The 1,116-nt window shown below is 38.4% G+C and overlaps 1 protein-coding gene across 1 annotated transcript in view; it reads left to right on the top strand.

Moving 5' to 3' along the window:
• Window positions 1-227: 227 nt before the first annotated feature.
• LOC105551115 (absent in melanoma 1 protein-like) overlaps window positions 228-1,116 on the top strand; it is a 40,866-nt gene continuing 39,977 nt past the window's right edge. The window contains exons 1-2 of the mRNA XM_011996267.1: window positions 228-305; window positions 599-642. Coding sequence (XP_011851657.1) covers window positions 228-305; window positions 599-642 — 122 coding nt within the window. The remainder of the gene's footprint in view (window positions 306-598; window positions 643-1,116) is intronic.

Raw genomic sequence — 1,116 nt, 5'->3', positions numbered from 1 at the left:
TGTTAAATTTTATTTAACAGTTTATCTAGTTATTCCATGAGTCCTTCAGATCTTATTATGTGAACTTCAACACGTGATAGTTTCGTAAGCCCTGGTTGCAAAATCAAATACCTGCAGGCGCCAGGCAGAAAATACAAATGGCTGAGAGTTGAACCGAAGGGAATGGTAGAGACGGCAACCCCGTGCCTGTTCCCAGCTGAAGGGTGATCCTAGGGCAGGATCGTTAAATGCAGAATCCGAAGACAGCGGCCTGGGAGAATCTGGGTCCAGAGATGTCAGCCCTTGGAACTGCTTTTTCAAGAGAAGTATGGATTTTTATGAGAAATTTTCCAAGTTAAGAAAACTTACTAGGTCAAAAAACACTCCTACAATGCAGACCAGCTTATAGACTGCCTGTGCGAGGCTCCGTTCGAGCCTGCCTTCCTCGTGTGTTCATCTCTATTGTTGGTAATTTTAGAACTATCTCATGTAAGTTAAAACAAACCGGAACGTAGTCACGCTGAAATTCAATGGCTTACTATAAACTGCTATGGCTAATATAAAATGGTAATGTTTCAGTGCAAAACTATTTTTCTTACCATGTTATTGTTTTTTTCAGGGTGGCCGTAAAGTTGAATTCCCTACAGATCCAAAGGTAAAAATGTATATTAATTATTTAAACAGATACACACACATATATATATACTGAATGTTATTCCCACTTCATCTCTATGAAGATATCGCTTATGTGACTTCTCATATTAAACCTCTATCACACATAAATGCAGCCAAAGGAAGTTGCCAGCTTACACGTGCCATCCTTCAGGGTGGAAGATGATGCTAATGGCACTGGTTACACTAAGAGTACCTTTAGCCATGGCTCAAAAGGGTCATTGTTATATTAAGTTAACAATTTGCAGTTGTATTTACTAATTGTAGGGCTTCTTGCTGCTTGCCAGTTAGCCAGGAAAAAAACTTTTTCAAGACAAACTTTCCCTACTCTAAAATACCCTTTCTGCTATTCCCAATTCCCACATCGATGCCACACACTATAAATTTTTTCAATTTTCAATTTTAACACTCCTTTAGAATCCTCTGATTCCTTCTATGTGGTTCTAAATGTCAGTTATATATATA

This window comes from Mandrillus leucophaeus, unplaced genomic scaffold (assembly GCF_000951045.1).
Source record: "Mandrillus leucophaeus isolate KB7577 unplaced genomic scaffold, Mleu.le_1.0 Scaffold507, whole genome shotgun sequence".
Lineage (NCBI taxonomy): Eukaryota > Metazoa > Chordata > Mammalia > Primates > Cercopithecidae > Mandrillus > Mandrillus leucophaeus.
Note: the sequence above shows the minus strand (reverse complement) of the source record. Positions and strands in the feature narration are given on the sequence as shown.